The sequence below is a fragment of the Hemitrygon akajei genome, chromosome 5 (genome assembly GCF_048418815.1).
Source record: "Hemitrygon akajei chromosome 5, sHemAka1.3, whole genome shotgun sequence".
Classification (NCBI taxonomy): domain Eukaryota; kingdom Metazoa; phylum Chordata; class Chondrichthyes; order Myliobatiformes; family Dasyatidae; genus Hemitrygon; species Hemitrygon akajei.
Genome location: NC_133128.1, coordinates 182,039,585 through 182,065,177, shown reverse-complemented (window position 1 = coordinate 182,065,177; position 25,593 = coordinate 182,039,585). Strand labels below are relative to the sequence as shown.

General features: G+C 41.0%; 1 protein-coding gene across 7 annotated transcripts in view; it reads left to right on the top strand.

Moving 5' to 3' along the window:
* LOC140728536 (RNA-binding motif, single-stranded-interacting protein 1-like) overlaps positions 1–25,593 on the top strand; it is a 289,752-nt gene that overhangs the window by 205,670 nt on the left and 58,489 nt on the right. For all 7 annotated transcript variants that reach the window (XM_073047404.1, XM_073047403.1, XM_073047402.1 and 4 more), the window contains 2 exons: positions 11,753–11,811; positions 22,982–23,073. In XM_073047404.1, coding sequence (XP_072903505.1) covers positions 11,753–11,811; positions 22,982–23,073 — 151 coding nt within the window. The remainder of the gene's footprint in view (positions 1–11,752; positions 11,812–22,981; positions 23,074–25,593) is intronic.

The following is a 25,593-nucleotide window of genomic DNA, read 5'->3' as shown; positions in this document are numbered from 1 at the left end:
AGGATCTCTGTTGCTAAGCTCATTAGCTGGTTTATGTAAAGCAAGCTGTCATTTGCTTAGGAATACAAAATTGGTGATTTAAAAATTGTCATAGTTCTCCTCAAAGTAGTACAAGTTGAGTACCCTTACCTGAAATTCCAAAATCCAAAAGCCTCCGAAATCCAAAATATTTTTTGAGAACTGGATGACAGAAGTGATAGCTCTGTTGCAAAGTTTGCTGATGATACGAAGATAGGTGGAGGAGCAGGTAGCTTTGAGAAAGTAGAGGCTGCAGAAAGATTTGTATAGATCAGGAGAATAGACAAGGAAATGGTGAATGGAATATAGCATCAGGAAGTGTATGGTCATGCACTTTGGAAGAAGAAATAAAAGTGGTAGGCTATTTTCTAAATAAGGAGAAAATTAAAAAAATCTGAGGTGCTAAGGGACTTGGGATTCCTTGTGCAGGATTCCCGATACTGTGGGTTAATTTGCAGGTTGAGTCTGTGTTGAGGAAGGCAAATGCAAAAGTCCAATCTTGATGTATATTTGAGGCAGAGGTTGATAGATTCTTGATTAATCAGGTAATGAAGGGATGTGGGGAGAAGACAGGAGATTGGGGCTGAGAGGGAAATGGATCAACCGTGATGAAATGGTAGAGCAGTCTTGGTGGGCCAAGTGGCCTAATTCTGCTCCTATATCTTATGGTATAATGACATTTCAAATGGAAAATTCCACAAGGCACTGGGAAGGTTTCTAGGCTATGCGCAGGTCTCTGCATCACAGACAGTACTGAGAAGTGAACTCCCATGTGTATGGAACAGAAGTGAATGAAAATGAGAAAAACTCTGCATTAAGTGAAAAACAAAGATCTCAAATGTGTATTGAAAGAGTGAATTCACAGCACTGGAGTGAACATGGGCTGTTTAACAGTATGCTGGTCACAAAACAAAGAAAAATCCATCACGACGAACTGAAAATTGAAGGTAATTGTGAATATACTGCAGACTGGTTGCGGAAATTTAAGAAAAGGCACAACACTAGATTTTCAATTTAAATTCGCTGATTTATTGGCGGAAGACGGGGGAGCTGCATGGCTTCAGTCGTGGGGAGGACCAGGCCTCAAGCCGCAGTTGCCTGGTAACAACTGCCCAGAAGCGAGGTGTCGAGCGTCGGTGCACTCCACCAGAGGCAGCATGACCCAGCGTTTGGGCTGGAGTCCGTGCTGAGCTGTGGTGTTCACGCGGCAGAAGACAAGTTATATTTTGTTTGCCGATTTCTGCAACATTCATGGACTCGCGAGTCTTGGACTACTTATTTGTGTGTGACTACATTTTACTGATATCTTGTTTGCTCGCTATCTTGTATGCTATATGTACTTTGTGCTGTGTGTGACTGTTAGTACTGTGTGTTGGACCTTAACTGCTGTTTATTTTGCTGTATTCATGTATGATTGAGTGACAATTAAACTTGAACTGTTTTAAATTGTTAAAGATATTAAAGCTTTTTTTGAAGATTGTGTCTGCTGATCCCGAAGCCCCAGTGAAATTCTTTGTTTGTGAAGATTGTCATTGATGAAAGTATAACACCAGAGGAAGCCAAGAAATCTGATTGTTTTTATACCTTACATAAAACCTAAAAATTGAAAATGCAACAACAGTGGACTAAACCTTTTAATGAAAACACAGCATCACAGATGGAGACTGAAAGACTGCTGTTGTTCAGCAGCTGATTCAGGTATTCTCCCAATGTTGCTGTGTGGCTTTTGTTACCCTGCACACATTATATTTTCATTTAATTAATGGTATTTAATCATTTTTACTGTTAGGCACATGTGTGATGAACAAGTGTAAGACAAAGACTGCTTACCGGTACCACATTAATTCTGGAGTTAGAAACATTGGCGACCCCAAGCTGTCTTAATATATATTCCGAAATCCTAAACACTTCCAACCCCAAGCATTTCAGATGAGGGCTACTCAACCTGTACTTTCTTACTGAGCCGGTAGAGAAGATAAGACCAAGGTTGAACATCTTTTAAGAAAGACTGCGATCTCAAATGTGTAGTATGGCATCTTTACAACAACATCATAAGATTGCTCCTCAAGACTTTGGAGGGAGGCCTAAACTCTCAAACTTCTCACTCCGGTGAATGCTACCAATTTAGCATGCCCTGCCCAAAGAAGTGTTGTGTCCTTTTTCAGATAAACACTTGAGTTGTCATCAAAGTCGATGTAAATTTAATATCATAGTTCATCTACCTTGAGATTTATTTTCTTGCAGGCATTTACAGGAAAATAAAGAACTACAATACCATATGACCATATAACAATTACAGCACAGAAACAGCCATCTCGGCCCTTCTAGTCCGTGCCGAACGCTTACTCTCACCTAGTCCCACCAACCTGCACTCAGCCCATAACCCTCCATTCCTTTCCTGTCCATATACCTATCCAATTTTTTTTATATGACAATATCGAGCCTGCCTGTACCACTTCTACTAGAAGTTCGTTCCACACAGCTTCCACTCTCTGAGTAAAGAAGTTCCCCCTTGTGTTACCCCTAAACTTTTTCCCCTTAATTCTCAACTCATGTCCTCTTGTTTGAATCTCCCCTACTCTCAATGGAAAAAAGTCTATCCACATCAAATCTATCTATCCCCCTCATAAATTTAAATGGCTCTATCAAGTCCCCCCTCAACCTTCTACGCTCCAAAGAATAAAGACCTAACTTGTTCAACCTTTCTCTGTAACTTAGGTGCTGAAACCCAGGTAACATTCTAGTAAATCTCCTCTGTACTCTCTCTATTTTGTTGACATCTTTCCTATAATTCAGTGACCAGAACTGTACACAGTACTCCAAATTCAGCCTTACCAATGCCTTGTACAATTTTAACATTACATCCCAACTCCTATACTCAGTGCTCTGATTTATAAAGGCCAGCATATCCAAAGCTTTCTTCACCACCCTATCCACATGAATTCCACCTTCAGGGAACTATGCACCATAGAATAGAATTTATGAAAAAACCTTATATTAACAAAGACAAACCAGAAACCAATGTGCAAAAGAAGACAAATAGTGATTTGCTTGTACTATAGCAGATAGTTGTACATACTATTTTTTTAAACATGTGTTGAGCATTGCACACCAATATTCCCACGCATCTAACTGGTCAAGGTCCTGATCCAGTAATGAAACTAGAGCCCAGCCTCTACTAGATAGGGTACCTACCACACCTGTGCACAAACGTGGAAGCACTCGGGTCATAACCCTACTCTAAGTGCGTGCTGATGTACTCCATCCACAAATGGAAACAGATGCGAGCTCTTGCTTTTGCATAGATCTTTGAGCACCATTCCCCAAGCGAGCTAAAGCTGGTAGCAATTACAGCTTGATGTCAGCTCTCAGGCTGTGGGAAATGTCAGAGAAGGAATGAGGAGGAAAAAAAAATGATTGAAAGGGAAGCAAGGAGTTATCTGATATCAGACTGAGCAGAAATAATGTGATTGATTTCCACTATTTCTGTGTTACAGAAAGGATCAGTTACCCTCTTTGTCACCATTATCACACATTAAGTGGGGCCCCATGCAACTGCTAAACCAAGGAATATCAACTGGAAAGTTTCTCATGATGACTTGGTATATTCCGGTTGCAATAAAAGAATTTTTTCCCCAAAGTTGAGGATGAGATTTGCTCAATGAGCAGTGAGTTTGAAATCAATGGTAAAAATGAAGGCACAAAATGTCATCCTGTAAAGTCCTGATGAAGGATCTCAGCCCGAAACGTTGACTGTCTGTTCCCGTCCTTAGATGCCACCTGACCTGCTGAGCTCCTCCAACACATTGTGTGTTGCTCTTGTAATGGCATTTGAAGTATTATTATAGAAAAGACAATGTCATCTCAAGTACAAAATGCTAGAAATATTTGACAAGCTATGACAGACTTAATGTGAAAACCTAATTTCATGCATTATCGCAATTCTGTCATATGCCTCTTAAACAGACATAATGTAAATTTCTATCTGCAGGGAAGAAAAAAACAATTTCTGATACTGTAGTAGTATCAAAGGCAAGTTTCAGAATCTTGGGATAAGGCATCTGACAATACTGTAACAAGGAAGGAATCTCATGCTCAGAACGCTTTGCACAGAATTTCATGAAGTTTCTGTTCAGCTGGACAAATAGCACTATTCATCCCTTTTCCTCACAGATTCTGCTTGACCCACTTAATTGTTTGAGCGGTTTGTTTTTTTTCTTGCTCCAGATTTCCAGCATCTGTGGGCTCCTGTGTCTTCAAATAGACCTTGGCTCAGGAAGCCAGTGTTGATAGCATACAGCAGAATTTACCCTGGGTTTGAAATTATTTTTAGTTGCTCTATCTGAATACTATTGCATGATGCTTGAATGTTTCTGAAGTTAATGATTACACAAGTGCTTTAGCAGTGCTAAATGCTTTATTTCAAGGAACTAGCGTCTTCAGTGGTATTTCTGTTCAGGTGAAAAATTTTCTTCATTACTTCAGGGTCATTGTTTCCTAGCTTGGTGCTCAAATGAACTTCTGTATAATCTGTGTACAAGTATCTTGCTTGTGAAGCAACTAATCTTTTATGGCTGCAAGCACAAAGTGCTGGAGGAACTCGTCAGGCCAGGTAGCATCTATGGAAAAGAGTAAACTGCCAACGTTTTGACCGAGACCCTTCATCACGATTCATCAGGTCCTGATGAAGGGTCTCAGCCCAAAACACTGACTGTTTACTCTTTTCCATAGATGCTGCCTGGCCTGCCGAGTTCTTCCAGCATTTTTGTGTGTGTTACTTAGGATTTCCAGATTTGCGGGTTTTCTCTTATTTGTGAATCTTGTGTGGCTGCCAACTTCAGATTTAGAATTCCTGTTTTCATCCTCTGATTCCTTTTATGCTCTTCATTAATAATTAATCCAGTAAAATCCCATTACTTTTTGTTTCATCGATTGATGCTCATCATTTATTTTATTTTTTTTTAAAAATGTTATTAGGAATTAAATTGAACCATTTTAGAAGCAAATGTTAAATGAATAACCATGACCACCTGAACCTAATGACCTAAAGTTCATTTTGCTTTTCAAATCAAGTCTGTGCATTTTATTGAATGTCACTTTTTCTGAGACTGTAGACAGTCCTTCACAATTAAGGATGACTTGCTCACACTTTGGTGCTGTGGATTGTTGAGGTAAATAGTGAGGTTTGTGGGACCACATATACTTCCACAGATGAGTTCCATTGGCTTTGGTGTTGGAGATCATGAATTTGTACTGTTTATATAGGACTTCAGAAACCTGGACTCAAAGGCCCCAATATCTCCCATATAGTTTTGTGGTAAGTGGTTATGTTGGTGCTTGGCCTAGTGGATTGGCATTGGTCTAGTGATCTGAAGGTCACTGGTTCGATACTCAGCTGAGGCAGTGCGTTGTGTCCTTGAGCAAGGCACTTAACAACACATTGCTCTGCGACAACACCGGTGCCAAGCTGCTTGGGTCCAAGTGCCCTTCCCTTGGACAACATCGGTGGCATGGAGAGGGGAAGGCTTGTGGCTTGGGCAACTGTCGGTCTCCCATACAACCCTGCCCAGGATTGAAAAACCTTCCAAGGCCCAAATCCATGGTCTCACGAGACTAACAGATGCCTATTTAAAAAAAAAAGTGGTTATGGACCATAGATTACTTGAAGTCAGTGGGGATCTTTTCATATTGCTTACTCTATGGGGCCTTCAAACATTTCCTCAAATTTTTTCTTCTATTTGCCTGGTAATCTTTTCAAGGAATGGACCTTGAAAAAGAGTGTACGTTTTACGAGTCTGATGGTGCAAACACTCGGAGTCTACTGGACATCATTGGTGATGGTGCTTGGTCTCCGGAGTGTGTACGTGTCAGCACACGTCTGTTCAACCTCTGAGACGGATTCTTGAGTGGATAAACTCCAAATGATGAGAAGTTTCCCATTTGTTGCAAGGAAAAGCTTTGCTCCCACAGGAAGTGTGGTGGTAAGGTGCAGCACTGTCGCAGAAATAAATGGAAAAGTGTGCTAAGGTAATGGTGGCTTGATGGATCCTGGGCTCCACTGAGATTGTCTCTGCAGTGGTCCTCTTGTTTAGGGTCATGAGTTGCGTGACACTGTAAAGCAAACCTAAGGTCAACTCATATTACTGATGTAAAGGCTTGATATGATACAGCTCTGTATGTGTCCGCAAGAAACTGCAGAGTTGTAGACACAGTTCTGCACATCCTGGGAACCAGACTCCTTTCTATGGTCTGTGTCGACATTTCTCACTCTCATTAAAGCAGCCAACATATTCAAAGACCCCACCCAGCTGGACATTCCCTCTTCTCCCCTCTTCCATAGGCTCTCAATAAAAAATCTGAAAGCCCGAAACACCAGGATCAAGGACAGCTTCTACTCCACTCTTATAGGATATTGAATAATTGCCTAGTACACCAAGATTAACCTCACAGTCTACCTCGTTATGATCTTGCACCCTGCTGTCCACTTCCACTGCAAGTGGAAAGGGTGAGCAGTTTCAAATTCCTGGGTGTCAATATCCGATCTATTCTGGACCCAACATATTGGTGCAGCTACAAAGAAGGCACGACAGCGACTATTTTTCATTAGGAGTTTCAGGAGATTTGGTACGTCGACAAAGACACTCGCAAGTTTCTACAGAGCATTCTAACCGGCTGCAGCACCGTCTGGTACTGGGAGTGGGGGGTGGATGTGCTACTGCACAGGATTGCAATGCACTGCAGAGAATTGTAAACTTGGTCATCTCCATCATGGGCCTCCATGGTATCCAGGATATCTTCAAGGAGGGATGCCTCAAAAAGGGGACATCCATCGTTAAGGACCCCCACCAGCCAGGACATACCTTGTTCTCATTGCTACCATCAGGAAGGAGGAATGGAAACGAAGGCACACACTCAACAATTCAGGAACAGCTTCATCCCCTCTGCCATCTGATTTTCTGGAAGGACATTGAACCCATGAACACTATCTCACTATATTTTTATTTCTATTGTTACGCTACTTATTTAATATATATTTACTGTAATTAAAAAAAAATTCTATTTGTATTGCAATATTATGCTGCCACAAAGACAACAAATTTCATGACATATGCTGGTGATATTAAATCAAATTCTTTCTTTGTAGCTGTTATACATTTATTCTGTTCTGTTATTTTACTACTTACTACCTCATGCACTGTGGGGGAAAATTTAGTCTGTATGAACACGATGCAAGACAATGTTTTCACTGTATTACAGCACATGTGACAATTATAGGCCAATTCCAAAGGGTGAGCTATGCATTTTAGGACATGAAATACTATCCGGGCAAGTACAGTAAATCGTCAGGACCTTAGGAGATTTGATGTACTGCAGGACCTGTAGTTCATTGTTCCTGAAAAATGGTGACACGGGAGGCTAGGATTGTGAAGAAGTCATTTGGCACGCCTGCCAAATCACTCAATATAAGAGTTGGGGTGTCACATTGCAGCTGTACATCATAGTAGTTAGGCTGCTCCTGGAGTATTGTGTCAACACAGTACCGTTGGGGTGTGATGGTATTAGAAAGAATGCAGAAGGTACTCACCGGGAAGTTGCGTGGAATGTCCCAGGAGTAGCAGTTTAATAGTGATACCATTATTAAAAGCAAATTAACAGAAAGAAGGGGGTGGAGACGTAAAATTCTCAGGAAGCTGGTGGCTGGTGATAACTTGCCTGTTTCACTTGAAGTGAGTGCTTAGTTATTTTCTTACATTCAGTTGGTTTCACAGTCAGGGCCTTGGTTTAATGTGTTAAAAGCAATCCCAGAAGTACAGCACTTGATTGAAGGTGATGTTTTAGACCAGTGTGGTTTAAAAATGTATCACTGCAGACAAACTTATTCGGGTGATGATCCTGTTGTTGTGTAATGGTGTTTAACACCAGAAGTACAGAAATTGTGCTGAGAAAAGTCACACCTTTGCCAAAGGCTGCTGAACCATGCAGGGTTTTGCTCAAAATTATTCGGCTTAACAGGAGGTTCTCCCTTTGCCCTCTGTATTTGCCTAGCAAGCCAAGGTTTATTGTAGTTGCAATTCATAACTTAATTTTTTCTTCATTTGTACCCTTTTCTTAAGTTACTGATCTCAACTTCCTTGACCTGAGCACCCATGTTCCCTCCCCTGTCTACCACAGTTATTTGATATTATAAGTGGTTCTCATTTCTCTAATACTGGTCTCCAACTTTTAAAAATTCTCTCTGCTGGGAGGAGGTGGGAGGACACCGTCTGCTATGTTCTTACAGATTTACAAACACCATCTTTCCATTTTAATAATGTGTTGCCTCCCAAGTCGTCTGTGTTTGCTGTACATCTACACTTGAAAGTGTGCAAATGGTTAATTCACTGCCACAACACTGGTATGACACTGTTGAGAGTGACAAATGGCACCCTCTGATTGTCACTACTCTGCATTATACCTGACAAGCTGCAGGGTTCGAATCTGACCAGCTCCTTGCATGCCTTCCATTTGTGCTGGGTTGAGCATCGAGCCAGCAGTCGGCCTCATAAAAGAAATAAAGTTGCTGCCCAAGGCACTAAACAAGGTGCAGGGCGAAACTTTTGTTCTGTTATGCCTTGTACCTCCTCTTTCTTCACAATCCATCTGCATTGTAGTCAAAGACACCATTTTCTTTCATTCTGGTTGTGTTGCTAATATCTTCCTGTTCACAAAGATCACCTACATCCACTGCTGTGATGTTACTGTTGTTGGCTCTCCTCAATTTAGCTTTGGCCTAATCTAACCCCAATTTAAATATTCTTAACTATGTGTTTAAATCCTACAATGGCCTTTTCCTTGTCTCTGTTTGGATCTTGTGCCAATCCTAAACATTAATTCTAATCTCAACTCCTTTATGTTCCACATTTTCTTTGCTCTAATAGTGTTCCTACCACTGCATGCAGGGAGTTTGCATGTTCCCCCCACGACTGCGTGGGTTTCCTCCAGGTGCTCCAGTTTCCTCCCACAGTCCAAAGGCTTGCCAGCTGGCAGGTGAATTGGTCATTGTAAATTGTCCTGTGATTAGGCTGTGGTTAAATCGGCGGATTGCTCGGCAGTGCAGTTCGATAATAAATGGACTTCAATCCAGCTCAACCCTTAGCTCTGCAATTCCCCCCTTGAGATCTCACTTGGTCTTGCTCTTCACAGGGACATTTCTTAAAATATATCCCATTGAACAATCTTTCAGCCTTTGGTAGTATCACTTCTTCAGTTTGCATTCAATTTCTGTCCTTGGTGTGCTTTTGTGACATCCTATGGCTAATTTTCTAATGTTAAGGCACCCTTTCTCTTTCACCAAGCAGATTCTCAGTTATCTTAATGTTTCCTGTTTGTTCGGTATCAATTTTTGTCTGAATCCTCCCCTGTGTGGTGGCTTGCGTGTATTACATCATATCAAGAATATTCTTTAGTCACATTTGCATTTATTAGGAATTTGTTGTGGTGTGTTGGTCAGGATGTGTTGTGACGTGCAACAAAAACAACATTCAACAATTATAAATAATTACATAAAAATAGTTAGGGATTAAAGGACAGATCTGGAATAAAATGTGCATAAATACATAAATGCCACCATTTATTTACAATGTAAACAGCACTATTAGAAGTGGTTTAAAGTGTCTACTGGCGTGGTTGATCAGATTAACTGCCTGGGGGGAAGATATTTTAAAGATGGCATGGTTTTTATTTTAATAGCTCCGTAGAGCTTTCTGGAAGGGAGCTTTTAGAAAAGCTGTTTGTCGGGTGGGTAGTATCCACAGTGAATTTTTTTTTTCCCCATGCCCGCTTCTTGGTCCTGGGTGCATACATGTCCTGCAGTGATGGACAACTGCAGCCAATAAGTTTTTCTGTAATCTGACAGTTTGCTGCACTTTTTTTGTGTATTGTGAGGGGACACTACGCCAAACTAGATAGTAATGGCTGATGTGAGGTTGCTCTCTGTGATGGCAGTGTAGAATTGCGCTAGTATATTCTGGGGGAGATGGAATTTTACCAGCTGCTGCAAGAAGTTCATCTTCTGCTGAGCCTTTCTGTTAATGAGGTCCTGTGAAATAATGATGCCCGCGGACTTGAACGTAGAAACTAACTGTAGACTTGTTGATGAATGGCTGGAGAGGGAGATCTGTGGCTTTTTTTTTAAAGCATGTTAAGGCTATAAGTGCATGTTCTTGTGCTTTTTTTTAGATAAAAATACATGTCAGTTATCTAGCATAGCTTTATTTAGTGATTATTTTTTCTCTCTTGCATGGTGAGTACTACTTGCCTACTTTAGGCCAAACAAGATATGACCCAGTCTACCAAGTTACTATTAGTCTTTGAATCTTGTTTGACACGTACAGAAAACATATCAAGATCACTTGAGTATCAGGATCCTCAGGATCAGGGAAGAGACTTTCTAACTAGAAATGTGGAATACATGGAAAAACAGGAAAGTTAAAATTAACATTAGATCAAATGAAAAAGCTTATACAGTTGCCTGTCACCTCCTGGGTCCCCTCCTTCCTGTTCTTCCATGGTTCACTCTCCTTTCCTTTCAGATTCCTTCTTCTCCAGCCATTTGCCTTTCCCACCCACCTGGCTTCACCCGTCATGTTTCAGCTAGCCTCTTTCTACTCCCCTCACCTCTTTATTCTGGCATTTTCCTGCTTCGTTTCCAGTCCTGAGGAAGGGTCTCGGCCTAAAACACCAACCGTTTGCTCATTTCCATAGATGCTACCTGACCTGCTGAGTTCCTCCAGCGTTTTGTGTGTGTGGCTTTGGATTTCCAGCATCTGCAGATTTTCTTGTGTTTATACAGTTGCTGATATGAACTGGAAGCTAGCAGATTCTGAAACTGAATTCAGCAAAGGAAGATCACAGGGATATGGCAAGGGAAAACAGAATGGGAGGAATAAAGTAGCCAACAAAAAGATTGTACAGTCGAAACTTCAATAGTTGTGGGGCAAAGGAAAAGATTAACAAGTTAATTTGGGTGTCTTTCAGGCAGGCAGGGGAAACTGGAGTTGGAAACAAGGAAGTGGCAGAGAAATTTAGAATAAATAGATACAATTAAGAAATTAAGAGCAAAAAGATAGATTGAAGCTCTATAATACTCTGGTTAGACCACAGAGTATTGTGTTCAGTTCTGGTCACCTCATTATAGAACAGATTTAGAGAGGGTGTAGAGATTTATCAGGATGCTGCTCTCTAATCCAGATCAGAGAGCATATTTTACGAGGATAGGCTGATCAAGCTAGGCCTTTTCTCTATGGAGCAAAGGAGGATGAAAGGTGTACAAGATGATAAGGGGCATACATAAGAGTTGTCAGCCAGTGATTTTTTTTTTGCAGGATGGAAATGGCTAATATGAGAGGGTAAGTTCTTGGGGTGATTGGAGGAAAATGTGTGGGGGTTATCAGAGGTCAGTAGAGTCAGATACATTAGGGACATTTAGGAGCCTCTTAGCTAGACAATGGATGAAAGAAAAATGGAGTGGTATGTAGGTGAGAAGTGTTAGATTGATTTTGGGAGCAGGTTAAAAGGTCTGCACACGTTGTTGGCCAAAGGGCCTGTACTTTGCTGTGCTATCTGTGTTCTAATTAATGTTATTGATCGTGCAGAATTGATTATAATACCCTGGCTGGTGTCTGACCTATTCAAGGATTTCTCGATACAATACAGCAGTGTTGTTTATACTATTCATTTTTTTTTTCTGTTTTAGGTACGGCAAAATAGTATCAACAAAAGCCATTTTGGACAAGACAACTAATAAATGTAAAGGTATGTTTTAATGTTTGCTGCATTAATAATTTGGAGACAGGAATTCATTGTGTTAGCTGCTTTCTACAAGCTCACCACTCTCTGTCCTGTGTCATGCTCTTTAAGGTAGACGCCAGCCGACCTTCGGTAATGATTTTCTTGTGCCTTCATGCATTATTTTTGGTTACGTTGAAGACCCTGTTCTCAGGTTGTGCTGTGTCACTTTTCAGTACTTTACTTTATTGTCACCAAACAATTGATACTAGAGCGTACAATCATCACAGCGATATTTGATTCTACGCTTCGCGCTCCCTGGAGTACAAATCAAAGTAAATATAATAAAAATTTAAATTAGAAATCATAATTAGAAAATAGAAAAGGGAAAGTAAGGTAGTGCAAGTCAGGTCTGGATATTTGGAAGGTACAGCCCAGATCCGGGTCAGGATCTGTTCAGCAGTCTTATCACAGTTGGAAAGAAGCTGTACCCAAATCTGGCCATACGAATCTTCAAGCTCCTGAACCTTCTCCCGGAGGGAAGAGGGACAAAAAGTGTGTTGGCTGGGTGGGTCGTGTCCTTGATTATCCTGGCAGCACTGCTCCGACAGTGTGCAGTGTAAAGTGAGTCCAAGGACGGAAGATTGGTTTGTGTGATGTGCTGGGCTATGTTCACGATCTTCTGCAGCTTCTTCCGGTCTTGGACAGGACAACTTCCATACCAGGTTGTGATGCACCCGAGAAGAATGCTTTCTACGGTGCATCTATAAAAGTTAGTGAGGGTTTTAGGGGACAGGCCAAATTTCTTCAGCTTTCTCAGGAAGTAAAGGCGCTGGTGGGCCTTCTTGGCAGTGGACTCTGCTTGGTTAGACCAAGTCAGGTCATTTGTGATATTCACCCGGAGGAACTTAAAGCTTTTGACCTGTTCCACCTGCACACCACCGATGTAGATGGGGTCGTGCGGTCCACTACTCCTTCTGAAGTCAACAACCAATTCCTTTGTCTTGCTGACATTGAGGGATAATTTTATTATATTTTAGTCGCTCATCTGGGGGCCCTATCACCCAAAGGTTGCAGATCAGGCAAGGCTAAACTTAAATGTGGTAAATAAGAATGAACGTCAGGACATAAGTTAATAAAATAACCAGACATAGTCACCCAGCATCCTCTTTGACTTTTTGCAATCAGGCAGGAGACTCCGATGCATAAAGACAAGAACAGTCAGGATGGAAACAGTTTCTTCCCTCAGGTCATTTGGCTTCTGAGCTCCCTGCCGCATTGAATTTGTGAAGTGGTTACTGATTATTTTGTTCTGTACCCGGCAATATTTAATTTAAGCACTTTATGTGCAATTCATTTGTAGATTTTATTCTTATTTTCCTAAGTTATTGTGTGTTATATGTGTGTTATCTGAAGAAACGTCTCATTTGACGATATTCATGTATATAGTTAAATCACAATAATCTAGACTTGATATGGCTGTTAACATTTAATGCAGAAGTGTTATAATTCACTTTGACAGGAAGAGTGAGGAGAATTGAAATGGACGTAATGGCACAATTTCAGGGGTGCAGATAAACAAGAATTATTTATAAAATACAGAATTTTATGGGCTACGCTTCAACTGTTGCATAATTTATGCATCACATTGCACCTTTGATCCCTTCTGTCATCTATTGTCATTAATATTGTATCCCTTTCTCTAATATATCTATAAATAGCATTCACTTGAAAATATTAATGTTATTTACCTAAGCTACTCTTTATGGTGGTAAGATAGACATTCTCCAGGTGAAGAGGTTTCTCCTGGACTTAACACATACTGTATTTAGCATTCCAGGTTCTAGTCAACCTTGCATATGAATCTCTCTGTTATCTAGCCTGTCGGGTATTTTCATAATCTTGCTGACGTTTATCTGATAATATTTCAATCATTTCCATTCCAGAGCCAATATTCTTGAATCTTTCCCTGTAGATGTTGATAAATCTTTTGTCTCACCTTTAGCGTCTTTATTTTTAGAAAGTCGGGGGTGAGTATTATCACAGTTATCACTGCAAGACTTTAAACATACAGATCACATTACTGTCCTGTTCCTTGCTTTAGCATATGCTCTGTTTAAATAGTTAGTTTAAAAAAAATTATGTTAAAACCCAAATCTGCCTAAATTGCTGAATTGCTGGAGAGGGAGCAATATTCCTCAGCCCGTTAGACTTCTGAACTCCCTGCTGCATCGCATGTGAAGTGTCACCAATTGATTTAGAAATTGACACTAGTAAAGTCTGTCCACTTAAAGTTCTCCAACTTTCTAAAAAAGCAAAATATATGGAGATTGTGTCTTTAAAGTAAATTGAGACAACGGACGAAACACCCAAGGGCAAGTATGTGGTATTTTGTGAGAATGAAGTGCTCTGATTACTGGGAAGTGAAAGATTTGGTGTTGCTGTGACCTTTGCTCTGTGCAGTTGGTGTTCAGAAAACCTGAAAGTGAACAGTTCATTCATTGCACAAATGGGTTCAGATTTTAATTATCCAAGTCCACCCATGTGATCAAGCACCCAGGACACAGCTTCACATGGAGGCAAAACATGAATTTGGGTTTGGAGATCCGAATCTCCTGCGTATTTCTGTATTTGTAAGGGATGTATAATAAACTTTCCAGGTGGATGGTGGTGTAAGAATTCCAAACTGTTGGCCAGACTGCGGAAGGAGCAATTGTTGGGATCAAATGTGTGATGTGTAGCGGAAGGGTGGAAGGGTGCTCAGTGACCAGGGTATTGTCTCTGCAGACCTGAGCCTGTAGTGCCCAAGGCAGTAGTCATCTGATGGGTCAAACTGGATTGATCCAGGTAGGGCTGGAGAGAAGTGACCAGGGTATAAAAGAATTAGGACAGCAGTGGTGAAGTCTTACACCTGGTGCTGTGGATCAATTGGAATGAGGCGTTGCAGTTAAACAGGCTCAGGCATGCTTCCAAGATAAGTAGCACACTTAGCAGTAAAGTGCGTTGTGTGCAGCATTGCATATGCGAGGCTTATTTCTATTGGATCTGCCAACGGTCCCCAACTTTTGGCAGAACAGATGGGAAGTCTGCATCAGAAAGTGGCTTTCTTTCATTAGCAACCCCATTTTTAAACCCTCCTGGGTTAAATTTAGAAAATTTATAATAATCTTCATATTGCAGCAGGAGTATTTTTGAAACTGTCATGCATACATTTCAAAGCAAGGTGCTCATTATCTGTTACTCCCAGTGAGGATTAATAGGTGTGTAAATGTATTGTTAAACTTCGTATCACAAACAAGAGAAAATCTGCAGATGCTGGAAGCACACGAAATGCTGGAGGAACTCAGCTGACCAGGCAACATCTGTGGAAGACATTTCAGGCCAGTCCTGCCGAAGGGTCTGAACCTGAAATGTTGACTATACAGTAATTTTCTCCATAGACGCTGCCTGGCCTGCTGAGTTCCTCCAGCATTTTGTGTGTGATTAAACTTTTGTATTGTTTTCACAACTGTTATAGTAAACTTTAGAACAAATTTCAGAATCAGTCATCATTAAACTCTCACTGTGTGGTCTGTGGTTATACTACTTCAGGCTTGTGCCTTTTGAAGTATCTCCGAACTTGCACAGAGGTTGAAAATCCTCTTGTTAGAAATGGCAAATCTCAGTGCAGTGTGAACACTGAAGGTGTTGCACACAATTTCGATGAGTATTTAAGCACACACATTGAAATGGTAATGCGGTTTTAAATCAATTCTACAACTTTCCGTTCAGACATTGTGCATTTTTTAAAAAAAGTATGTCTATCTAAACTTGCAGAATTCTAGTAAAATTGTTAAATAAGTTCACAAATTTTCTGCTTTGTGAGTCAAACAGTTCAAACCTGCAACAGTTAACATGGCTTAACATAATTTAAGTAATTTTAATATAAAAATATTCTTTGTAAAACAAAGGTTCAAACTGAACAGATCAAGATGAAATCAGAGGTATACAACTCTGAAATTCTTTAATTCTCTGGATAGCCACGGAACTAAGAAAGGAAAGCAGAACAATTGTGAACTCCTAAATCCCGCTTCCCTGCAAAAAAAAAACAAACCAGAATGGAACAGGCACATCAATCTCCAAATCCTTCCTCCCACACAGTAAAAATGAACATAACTGATCAGGCACATTGTGCCCCAAATCCCCCTCCCTGCACAAAAGAACTAGAAGATTGGGCGAGAAAACACAGAATATAAAAACTATACGACTAGAAAGAAAGAGTGTGTAGTTCACAGTCCACATAATCTCCAAACAGCAGAACACAGGATTGATCATATAATACAGCAGGGAAACCACTGGGCAATCAGTCTGTGCTGTGTCATACAGCGTACAAACAGGCACTGTGGACCATCTTGATCATGATTGCTGCTGGGGTTATGGTATATAGCAAATATTAATTTCAACAGCGAACCGTCTTCAGACCTGAATGTAGATCGATTTTGAGCCCAGAATGATGATGTTCTTGGAGCTGCAGGCTGAGATCGTCTGCAAACAAAGAAAAACTCCATTAACGTGAGATGCCAGCATATGCATGATTGTGGCCCAGAGTCAGTGGGGATTAACGTGCATTTTGGGTGTCTGGAGTGTGGGTGTGAAGATGGAAGTGTGTGAAAATTATATGTAATACAAAGGAAGCATTGTGGATACAATTGTAGCTATAGAATCGTCCTGCTGTTACTTTTGATCTTCAGCATTTCAAAAAATGTCATCTAATATTGGGTCAGGCAGAATTCTTCTTCCAAGATTGTCTCAAGTATGATTCCTGTTTGTTTGGCACAGCTTCAGTGTTTCTCCAGTGATTTTGTTCATTGTCTCAAGAATGAAGCAAGGTTAGCAGAGCTGGGACTTTTCTCTTTGGTGTGTAGAAGAATGAGAGGGGACTCGATAGAGGTCTACAAGATTATGAGAGGCATAGATAGGGTGGATAGTCAGTACCTGTTTCCCAGGGCACCAATAGCAAACACCAGAGGGCATATGTACAAAATTAAGGGAGGGAAGTTTAGGGGAGACATCAGGGGTAAGTTTTTTTTTTACACAGAGGGTTGTGAGTGCCTGGAATGACTTGCCAGGGATGGTGTTGGAGGCTAAAACATTAGGGGTATTTAAGAGCCTCTTGGACAGGCACATGGATGAAAGAAAAATGGAGGGTTATGGGGTAGTGTGGGTTTAGTACTTTTTTTAAGGATTATATGGGTCGGCACAACATGGAGGACTGAAGGGCCTGTACTGTGCTGTAGTATTCTGTGGTTCTAATGATCATGAAATAGTTCTCTCGATTGTAATCTCATTTTCCAGCTTTCTGTGCATGGCCTTCTGCTCCAAGGTGTTTCAAGTGTTCATCTAAATACCACCAAACATTGCAAAAATAGATATTATCCACTCAGATATGGCAGCCAGACTGCTGAATTCCGTTTTACCTCACTGCAGTCAATGAGGTATGGCTAAAGTCTGTTCACTGTGAAAGAGAGAAAGCCAATGTTCAGGAAAGCTTTTTGAACAAACCACTGGTATTGATTGACCTAAGCACCAACTTCTGACATGGCAAAGTTGTTCCCAGTACAGCTGACAGTGCTACGTCCTCACTTCATGAGGACCGGATTCTGAATTGGGAGAAATGTACAACCAGCTAATCAAGCAACAATCCGATTGGAGTCTGATGGCATCAGATCAAACACGGGCAGGGGAAGCTACTGCTCTTTCCTCGGTTGATGAATCAATCATTCTCTGTATTGAAGAACACTGGTAGTGCTGGAAGTATTCCAGGTCAGGAACTTCAGTGGTCATCAGTGAGGATGGGTTGGTAGTGCTGTCTGAGATGTGTGTGTCATGAAGCTTTTGACCGCCAGACTGTGCCTGCAGCAGATGAACCAACTTAGGAGAAAGAATACAGTTGACAGTGTCCTCACTCATCTACAGATGTAACTGCTCCTAATGACATTCATAGAAGCAATAACCACACGGTTCGTACGCGGGCAAAGTCCTGCTTTAACACAGAAGGCACCTTCCAATGTGCTGTGTGACTCTACAGTCATGCTAAGTAGGATAGACTGGGATCAGATTTAGCAACTCAAAAGTTGGGCATCCATGAGGCACTAAGAACCATCAGCTTTCACTGGGGTGAAATGTATACCACCCCAGTCTGCCATCTCATGGTGTTGCACATCCCTCAATCAACGATGACTGACAAACGGGATTAACACTGATTCAGTGGAGGCTGCAGAATGTCATGCCGAGAATGTTATCAGGCACACCTACAAATGTGATTCCAGCCTAATAAATCTGCAAGAGCTGCATTCTTAAAGATTTTAAACACAAACACTCAATAGCTAGCTAAGCACTTTGCTTAGCTTGAGTTAATTGTCCTGTAGTTGCAGAGATAAATGAAGAATATTCCATTATGCTCCTGACTTGGACTTAGTAATTGATGGAAAGTTTCTGAGGTGTTAGTAGAGAAGTTGGTCCCATCGAAAATCCTATCTCTCCCAATGGTACAATGACAAATCTTATTAGAGGATTTGGTGCTTTTAAAAAAATTTAACATTTCATTAACATTTTGAAATTTAACTAACATAGATGAGTAAACCATATTGTGTTCAACGTGGCTGATCAAATAGAGATGTGTATCTGAAGCTATTCCCTGTTGTCTTTGATATCAGTATAATAGGAGAGTAATAATATAACAGTTGATGATGGAACATGGCTGGAATCCATTAAGCAAAGTTATCCCTAATGTTCTCCTTTTCTATTAAAATTGAGTATGATTTAGGTCAGAGGACCATCAATTTATTTGACTGCTTTATTAAATGTAATGTTTGAGATAATATTGTATATTTAAATATAGACTCCGAAGAGTACAGCGCAGGAATGAGCCTTTTAGTCCACAGTGTTGTGCTGAACCAGCTAAAAATCAGATCAAAAGCACCCAAACACTAATCCCTCCTGCCTCCACCATGTCCATATCCCTCATTCTTCCTTACATCCATGTACCTATCCAAGCATCTCTTAAAAACCTCTCATGTAATTGCCTCTATCACCATACCAGGCAGTGCATTCCAGGCATCCATGACTTTGAGTAAAACTTGCCCCTCACATCCCCCTTGAACCTATCCCTTCTCAACTTCAGTGTATAGCCTCTGGTATTAGACATCTCAACCATGAGAAACTGGTGCTCTGTCCACTCTATACCTCTCATAATCTTGTACACCTCTATCAGATCTCCCCTCAGCCTCCGACACTCCGGAGAAAACAAACCGAGGTTTATACACCCCCTTGCCCTCTAAACCAGGCGGCTTCCTGTTGTCTTGACGAAGAGTCTCGGCCCAAAACGTCGACAGTGCTTCTCCTTATAGATGCTGCCTGGCCTGTGCGTTCCACCAGCATTTTGTGTGTGTGTGTGTGGCTTCCTGTTGAACAGCTCCAAAGCCTCAACATCCTTCCTGTTGTGGAGCGATCAGAACTGTGGTGTGGATACTCTAGATGTGGCCTAACCAGAGTTTTATAAAGTTGCAACATAACCTCCTGACTTTTGAACTCAGTGTCTTGACTAATAAAAGCAAGCGTTCCGTAAACCGCCTTAACCATGTTATCGATCTGTGTAGTCACTTTCAAGAGCTATGAACTAGGATCCCAAAGTCTCTGCTCAGCAACACTGCTAAGGACCCTACACATAACAGTGTACGGTCTCCTTGCATTTGCCTTATTGAGGTGCAATACCTCACGTTTATCTGGTTAAACTTCATCTGCTATTTCTCAGCCCATGTCTGCAACTCGTCTATATCGTGCTGTAATCTTTGCCAGTTTTCTACACTATCCACCATTCCACCTATCGTGGTATCATCCACAAATTTACAAACCAACTCATCTATATTTTCATCCAGATCATTTTTATACATCACCCACTGCAGAGGTCCTAGCACAGATCCCTGCAGAACTCCACTAATTAGAGACCTCCAGCTCAAATAAGTTCCTTCCACCACTACCCTCTGTCTTCCAAGCATAAGCCAGTTCTGAATCCAACCGGCCAGCTCGCTGTGGATCCCATGCATTTTAACCTTCTGGATTAGCCTCCCATGAGGGACTTGATCAAATACCTTACTGAAATCCAGGTAGACAACATCCACTGTCCTACCCTCATCAACCGCTCTTGTCGTTTTGTTGAAAAACTCAATCAAGTTGGTAAGGTATGATCTGCCATGCACAAAGCCATGCTGGTTCTTCCTATTTGGGCCATGGGTTTCCATATGCACTTGCATCCTATTCCTTAGAATTTCCTCCAGCAATTTCCTTACATGAGCCTTTCCAGTCTGTAGTTCCCAGGATTTTCCATTGTTTCCTTCTTAAGTAGAGGTACAGCATTAGACACTTACCAGTCCTCTAGGACGTCGCCTGTGGCTCAAGGGCCTAGCAACCTCACCTCTTGCCTCCTTCAATAACCTGGGGTAAATCCCATCAGGCCCTGGAGGGTATTTCCTCCCTAAAGCTCCTCAGGAGGCCCAACACTTCCTCCTGCTTGACCTCTAAACGCTCCCTAATGTATTTATACACTCAATACTGATCTCCTGGTCTTCTTCCTTGGTAAATACTGAAGCAAAGTACTCATTAAGTACCTCACTCACATTCTCTACATCCAAGCAAATGGTTCTCTTTCTCTTCCCCCTCCCCCCCACCATCCTTGGTGGTCCTACCCTCTTCTTGTTCTTGATGTATGGATAGAATGCCTTAGGATTCACCTTGATCCTTCTTGCCAAGGACCTTTTATGCCCCCCCCCCCCCCCGGCTTTCCTAATTCCCTCCTTTAGGTCTTTTCTGGCTTCTTTATTCAGTCGGCCCTCCTTATCCATGGGTTTTGCATGCGCAAATTCAACCAACCGCGGATCCAGCACTTGTTGTTTGAGCATTTACAGACTTTTTTCTTGTCATTATTCCCCAAACAGTACAGTATAACAACTAATTACATAGCATTTACGTTGTATTAGGTATTATAAGTGATCTAGAGATAATTTAAACTATACAGGAGGATGTGCATAGGTTATTGCGGATCGGGAATCGAAAAAGAGAAACCGGAAGTTAAGTTGGAAAAGGTACATCCAGTATCATTTAGCAGCAGTTAGTCAAACGTTTGTCTTAGTATATAGTATATATTTTACCTTTCTATGCATATAAAACATTTAAGAAACATATGTATTTCAGTAATTAAACCACTGCGTTTCTTAGCTTTCCTCAGGGCAGGGCCTTCACATGCTCCATTATTCTCAACTTATCCTTTAAAATTGTTCCAATAGTTGACCAACTGTAGCCTAACGCTTTTCCAATGACCGATGGCGTTTCACCTCTTTCCGATCACTTTATTTTCAATCGTGATCGTTTTCCAGAACAGAAACACTGCGGGTGATGGGTCCCGAGCTCCGCTGGGTCCTAAAGTCCACTGCACTGAGACAGGTTAAATAAGCTCCAGAGCTCCGCAGGGTCCTAAAGTCCACCGACTTGAGCATCTGCGTTTTTTGGTATCTGCGGGCGGTCCCGGAACCAATCCCCCATGGATAAGGAGGGCCGATTATACTCGTGCTTCATTTGATCCTGACTTCCGAAGCGTTACATTCTTTTTCTTGACTAATTTTCATCACCTCTCTGATCATCCAATGTTCTTCTCTTATCTTTCCACCCCCAACCTTCCTTCTAACAGGAACATATTTACTTGTACACTGTGACATTGATCTTTAAACATCCTCCACATATCTGACGTGGACTTGCCAGAGAAAAAGCGCTCCCAATTAATGCCTCTTTGTTCCTGCCTCATGCCCTCATAATTTGCCCTACTCCAATTTGGTACTCTCCCACAAGGACCATATCTGTAGTTCTCCAGAAAGTTAAAAGGTTGCAGTCACTGTTCCCTCACTATTCACCCACTGAAAGAAAGTCACCTAGTCAGGCTTATTACACGACACCAGGTCCAGTACAGCCCCTCCTCTCATTGGACTGTCCTCATAATGATTTAACAAACCTTCCTGGACACACTTAACAATTTACCCCCATCCAAGCTCCTTGCACTTAATTTTGACCCAGTTTAATTGAAGGAAGTTGAAATACCCAATTACAACAACCCTATTATTTTTATACATTTATTTAATCTGATTACATTCCCAGAGAGTGGTGAATCGGTGGAATTCTCTGCCCAAGGAAGCAGTTGAGGCTTCCTCACTGTATCTTAAATATATTTAAGATATAGTTAGATAGGTTTTTACGTAGTAGGGGAATTATGGGGAAAAGGCATGTAGATGGAGCTGAGTTTACGACAGATCAGCCATGATCTTATTGAATGGCAGGCAGGCTCGATGGGCCGGATGGCCTACTCCTGCTCCTATTTCTTATGTTCTTGTATGTTACTCAATGTTGCGGTGGCTGTTAGGGGGTCTGTAGTTCAGTCCCATTGTGCGGTTGCACCGTTCCTATTCCTGAGCTCCACCCAAATGGACTCAGTGTCTGGCCCCTCCATTATATCTTCTGAGCGCAGCTGTGGTATTGTCCCTGATTAGTAGTGCAACTCCATCCCCTCTTGCCTTCTCTATCTTTTCTAAAACTTCGAAAACCTGGTACATAAATCACCCATTCCTCTCCCCCCCCTTTCAACAAAGTTTCAGTAATGGCTACAACATTATAGTTCCATGCTCGAAGTTCATCACCCTTACCCATAATGCTCCCTGTAATAAAATATACACACCTCAAACTATTCGACCCATCACACCTGTTATTTCAATACTTTCCCTGCCTTCTAACTTCGACCCAATCCTTCTCTTATTGACCTGGTCCTCTGGTTCCCAGCCCCCTGCAAAACTAGATAAAACTCTCTTGAGTAGCATTAGCAAACCTCCCAGCCAGGAGCCAGGGTTCCCCTCCAGTTCAGTCGCATCCCGTCCCTCTTGTGCAGATCACCCCTTCTCTAGTGATCCAAGAACTTGAAACTCTGTCCCCTGCACCATCGTCACAGCTACTCTCATTCATCCATGCTATCTTTCCCATTCCCTCCTTCTAGCCCATGGTACAGGGAGTAAGCCGGAGATTACCACCTTGGAGGTCCTTCTCTTCATTTAATTTATCACTTAGTTTTAAGAAAACTTGCATAGATTGGATAAAGTGATAATTGTGCTCTGTTGAATTTCAGGCTATGGCTTTGTGGATTTTGATAGTCCAGCTGCAGCTCAGAAGGCAGTGGCTGCCTTAAAAGGCAATGGTGTCCAAGCCCAGATGGCAAAGGTAACAACTCAAAATTAAAATAGATGTGACTACTAATTCATATTTTATATAATAAAATATTTTAAAGCTAGAGATCACACAAGTTATAAAATTATAATGCTTTCATTATTACCATCAGCATACTGTAATTAAATTTTATAATGAAGTTTTGTTTCAACCATTTTTGTACTATTTTCCCATTTAAAGTCAGCCTTAATGCAATTTTTAAAAATTGTATCAAATAAAAAAAGCATGTATTTTATTTGCTCTTTGTTACTCCTGACGTATAAAATCTGTTTCAGTTGTGATCCCTAATGTTTTTGGAAATATTTTCGGAATGCTAAGATTTGTTGGGAATGTTTCCATTATTCAAAAAATTGAATTTAAAAATTTGGTCAAATTTGATATGAATACTTGAAAGGAAACCCTTTTGAAAATTTTAATTGTAAATAGCAAAATTGATAAGGGGAATACAGTAGATGAGGAGAAACATTTTTCGATGTTAAGAATATGTTAGGTTAGATGTACTACAAGGTTTTTAAACAAAATTATAGTACTGGGATGGATTTTGTATTAATGGACGGAAATTACAGTGTAAGTACAAGAAGTTCATGTATAAGTTGGAAGACTATGACCAGTCATGTGCTGCAAGGGTGGGCACTGTTTACTCACCTGTTCACAAAATTGTTGATGTAGATGAGAAACCGAGTGTACTCTACTAATTTGTTGTGATCAGATGGGATGGACATCTTCAATGTGAAGCAAATGCATTGAAGCTTCAAAGAGTTGTAGATAGATTGTCTGAATAAATAAGAACATTGTAGGTGGAATGTTACATGAGGGGGAAAATGAGGTCATACACTTTGAAAAATATAGAAATGGTCATTTAAAAAAAAAATTTGGTATATGGAAAGATGCTACTGTTCAGTGGACCATTGGGGGATCTTCAATCTAGATCAATGCAAGTAACATGTTTAGTACAGAACCAATGGGGAAGAAAAGTTATGTTGGCCTTCACATTGCAAGGGATTTGAGTACAAGTGCAGAGATGCCTTCGTTCAATTTTCTCAGGAGATCCACAATCTGTAAGGTTGTGGAGTGTCCACCTTGTGCTACTTGAGGAAGGCTGTACTTGCTAAAGAGGGTTTATTAGATTGATTCCTTCGACCCATAGTTTCTTCATATAAAAAGGGATGATTTTGCAGAAATATGCAAAACTCATTCGGTCACTCAGGCAGTTCATTATGGAGATTGGTGAATTTTTAAATGTTTGAAGAATTTGGATCAGAATCTTGTTTATTATCATGGACCTACAGTACTATGCAAAAGTCTTTGCACGTATAGCTCAGTAAAGACTTTTGCACAGTACTGTATTTGTCAATATGGAGCAGAGCAACTCAACCTAACCATCATCATAGAATGTCTCTCTGATGCTTCATGCCCCCTCCCTTTTTCCCCAACCATGCCCAGTCGAATTTGTACCCCTCTCCCACTTTCAGTCCACAACATATCCATATCGGAATTGGGTTTATCATCACTCACATGGCCTGGAGTTTGTCGTTGGATGGCAGCAGTACAGTGCAATACAAACATTACTACAAGTTGTGATTAAAAATAGTGTACACGAGAAATAGTGAGAGTGTTCATGGACCAGAAATCTGATGACAGAAGGGGCAGAAGCTATTCCTAAAACACTAGATGTGCATTTTGAGTCTCCTGACTCTCCTGATGAGTTATGAGAAGTGAGCATGCCACAGTTGGTGAGGAATGCATTTGAAGTCACCAGTGGAAAGTGGAATACTGTTTAGATTTTAGTGGTGCATTAGCCAGTGGTGATAAGCACTAATAGTTGTCTTCTAGGATTCAGAGATTTTGGTCAGATTTGTTTTTCTGGTAGCTTTCTAATAAAATGGAATATTGCTTTGTATGGCTGCTCATTCATCTTCTATCTTTATATTGGACCAGAGTCCTACAGGAAAATCTTCTATCAATCTAGGGCACATGGGACTTTGCCAATGCTGGACTAATACATTTCGAGTGTTAAATCTTAGTAGTAGTCCAACAGATTTCTAATTCGTTTTTTCTGAAGATGTTATATAAAATTTCAGTGCACCCAAATAAGGGTGCACAGCAAACAAAAGTACTTTTGAGTTTACAGGGTATCTGAGAACCAGGGACCTGAGCAGGAAGGGAGCTCAGGGACAAGAAGCCCAGTAAACGGAAGGGAATGCAGGAATGGGAGCCCCAGTAGATGGAAAGGAGCATGGGAGGAGTGGAAACCATACCTCTGGTGAATAGAAAAAGGTGTACTGGAACCCAGTGAGTGATTGGGGGAGCACAAGAGCCAAGACTTTAGTGATGGTACATCTTTAGGATGTGGTTGAAATGGATCACCTGTTAGACACTTTTGGCTGGACCAGTTTGCAGTGACTTCAGTCTTACCTTTACCACTCACATGCTAGGTGCCGTTGAGGACAGATATATTCTTAGAGCTACCTCTTCCCTTACTAAATAATCATTCACAGTCAACCTTGTTTAAAT